The 3,304-nt window shown below is 47.9% G+C and overlaps 1 protein-coding gene across 1 annotated transcript in view; it reads left to right on the top strand.

The window, feature by feature from the left end:
* LOC310770925 (uncharacterized protein) overlaps window positions 1-1,265 on the top strand; it is a 3,162-nt gene extending 1,897 nt beyond the window's left edge. Inside the window, exon 2 of the mRNA XM_083663624.1 lies at window positions 1-1,265. This exon is cut by the window's left edge and continues 656 nt beyond it. Coding sequence (XP_083519750.1) covers window positions 1-325 — 325 coding nt within the window. The 3' untranslated portion in view covers window positions 326-1,265.
* The last annotated feature ends 2,039 nt before the right edge of the window (window positions 1,266-3,304 follow it).

Here is a 3,304-nt window from a genome sequence, read left to right as displayed (position 1 = left end):
CATGGCGAGCATGCAGCTGCAGAAACTCAACACCCAGTACCACGGGCACCCGCTGGGGCCGATGGGCGGGGGCCACATGGGCCCCGCGGCCCAGTACCGCATGAACCCGGCGCAGCTGGCCAGCATGCAGCACATGGCGGGCCCGGCGCTGGCCCTGAACGGCATGGACGCGGACATGATCGACGAGGAGGTGCTGACCTCGCTGGTCATGGAGTTGGGCCTGGACCGGGTCCAGGAGCTGCCCGAACTGTTCCTGGGCCAGAACGAGTTTGACTTCATCTCGGACTTTGTCAGCAAACAGCAGCCCAGCACCGTTAGCTGCTGAGAGGAAACGGATCGAGGGACTCTTTGAGGAGAAGGGGGGCACGGGACGGAGAAAGGAGCGAGAATTGTCCGGGATAGGACAGCTCTTCACTTTTTATTTTTGCGGGCACCTTCCAGGACAACTAAGCCGAGTTGCGTTGCAGCGCAGGGTGCGCAGGACAGACGCTAACTCTGGATAGCCAGCGCCAAACGCACATCGCTCGAGTCTCGCATGTGCTAGTGGCCAGAGGGTGGTTGGCTTAAGGCCCGGGTTCCACCTCTCCCGTTTCCTGGACATGAATGTAATAAAGTAAATGCTGAAATTCTCAGAGGCCGCTCTGAACAATGCTATGACACTGTGTAGCCTCCGAAACCTGGACTCCATGGCAGTTTACCAGTAAAAGGTGTATTTATTTATTGCGCTGGCTCTGAATTAATGAATTGATATAGAAAACAACCACCAAAAGAGATTCTCCATTTTGAGAATTAAAGTGGTTTGGAGGATTTTTTTTTGCCCCCGCGGGAGGGGGATTTTAAAATTGAGGTCTCTCCCTTTATGATTTTTTTTCCCCGTTCCATTTTGGCCCGGTATATAAAAGAATAAGCTAAGGATGACAAGGTTATCTAAGAAGAGCTCGAGGTTTTCTATCACCAAACTGAGACGAGACAAGAAGTACAATGTTACGTCATCCATTTGAATGGGAATCTCATCCAAAATTTTAAACGGTTCACTTTTGGAAAAGTGCTGCCTTTTTTAGATGTGATGTTCTCCAAAATCTACTGCTTGTACTGTATGAAGCTGTATAACTCCAGACATGTCCACACTGTTGTGTTCTATTGGAGATGTAGAACCGCCTTAATCGCACAGATTCTTATTTATTGGTTGTTTATATTGTCCCCTTTTTTGTGGTCAAGATGGGGGGGATGGTTCTTTGTGAAAGGGGTTTTGAGGATCAATAAAGATGGCCTGGATAGAAATGTGGCCTGCTTTGCCATTCATTACACAGCTCTTCCCCCAGGAAGTGGAGAGCTAAGCTAAGTGCTTCGGTTAACCTGAGGGTGAAGAGGGAACCCTTCGTTTCAAGTCTTTGGAGGAGGAGATGTTTAAACGGATAGAATATTTATGGTTTTTGGAAAGGATATCTCAGCCCTGTGCACTGGCTCTACTCCAAATGTCGTGGGATTTCACTCTGATTTATCATTTTCATAGCTATGGTGAGGCACAGTGTCATTGGTATTAATTATTGACACATGGGGTCACGGTTGGCTTAAGAGGAGCAGTATTTGTTTTACGGTTATGGAATAATTAATATCAAAGTAAATCCGATGCGACATCTCACTGATTCATATCCAAAGAGAATTGACGGTTTCCTGAGTTTCAGTCTTGGCGATTAGCTAAACAAATGCATTGACATGACAGATGGTGAAAAGTATTGGCCAGGTTAGGGCTGGGTGATATAGCCAAAAAGCGATATAAAATATTTCATGTCAGTCGATATCAATAATTATTGATAATTTTTAATGACCCATTTTTATTAATAAGAAAACATCAGAAGAAAAGGAGGTTTGCATTTAACCAGTTTATTTTTTGAACCACCTTATTTTCAAGGCACACGGGTAATAATTGTAATGCTAACACGGTCATAAGCCGCTTTCAGACATGCCTCGGAACACGGGAGTTATCTAGAGGCGCCCCGGGTGGCGGTGTATGTATGAACACATTTTGGTGAGCTATGCGCGCTCCCGCGGCCCTCCTACTCTCCGGCTATAAGACAACCTCCTACCCTGGTATCAGGGGTGGATTGGTCCCCCTTCCCCTCCAGAGCTCCGTGAAGTAGCCAGCTCAGTGAGTGGGATGAGGCGGGGGAGAGCATTTTTGGACGCGAGGGTCGTCCCGCTTCCCAGTGTTGGACATCGCTAGGTAGGGTATCTGGATCTGGTTGCGTTCATGCCTTTGATTTAACGTTTACACAGCGTTTGTGAAGATTCACGTGCAGAACCGCAAATTCCAAGTAGCGTCAAGTCAGGCAGTATAAAACGGAAACTTCCGGGTATAACCTTCGCAATAATGGCAATTAAATAAAGTAAATGCACGTGTAATGTTTTGTGTGTGTGATCCGAAAGATACAGAACAGAGATAAACTGGAAGAATATCTGCTCCCTTCGAAAAGTCAATTTGAACCCGTAGTGAGTCGACGCTTCAGATTTTTTGTTACTAAGTAATACAACGTTGATTTTATTTTGAAGGTACAAACGTCTAGCTTCCTGTATTCTGTATAATTCTAGTAGGATTGATGCGTTTTAGGCCTGAACATAGCAAAGACCTGTTTTCTTTGTAGCGCTTGAGACTCGAGGAAATCGATGCATCTGGGCGTCGGTTATAGGGTTCTTTGAATTAATTACTAATGTTATGCGGAAACGATTATATGCCGCGAACGTTAGGCAGTTATCGCCCAATATGTATTTTTAGCAACTTGTTTTCAGACTGCATGTCATGATAGTTTGTTGAATGTCAATGTGATTCACTTAAGGCTATGCTCAGACAGTGAAGTACAGCTGTGTGGTCAGTTTTCACAACTCCCCATTGTGTGGTCATGCCCAAATTCACCCCCACCCGCGCCCCCTCTCTACTTTACACCCGGAGGTGCTCCTCCCCCACCCGCGCCCCCTCTCTACTTTACACCCGGAGGTGCTCCTCCCCCACCCCCGCCCCCTCTCTACTTTACACCCGGAGGTGCTCCTCCCCCACCCCCGCCCCCTCTCTACTTTACACCCGGAGGTGCTCCTCCCCCACCCCCGCCCCCTCTCTACTTTACACCCGGAGGTGCTCCTCCACCACCCCCGCCCCCTCTCTACTTTACACCCGGAGGTGCTCCACACGTATGAAAGCAACATGCCTCATGTCTGAAAGGGTACACTTCACGTATCGCCCGGGTCAGGCTCAGGGGAAGCATCGTGACGTTTTATTTTGATGACATAGCCTAGCGTTGCCAGCCTTCTC

Source organism: Poromitra crassiceps (genome assembly GCF_964638095.1).
Source record: "Poromitra crassiceps genome assembly, contig: HAP1_SCAFFOLD_261, whole genome shotgun sequence".
Classification (NCBI taxonomy): Eukaryota; Metazoa; Chordata; class Actinopteri; order Beryciformes; family Melamphaidae; genus Poromitra; species Poromitra crassiceps.
Note: the sequence above shows the minus strand (reverse complement) of the source record. Positions and strands in the feature narration are given on the sequence as shown.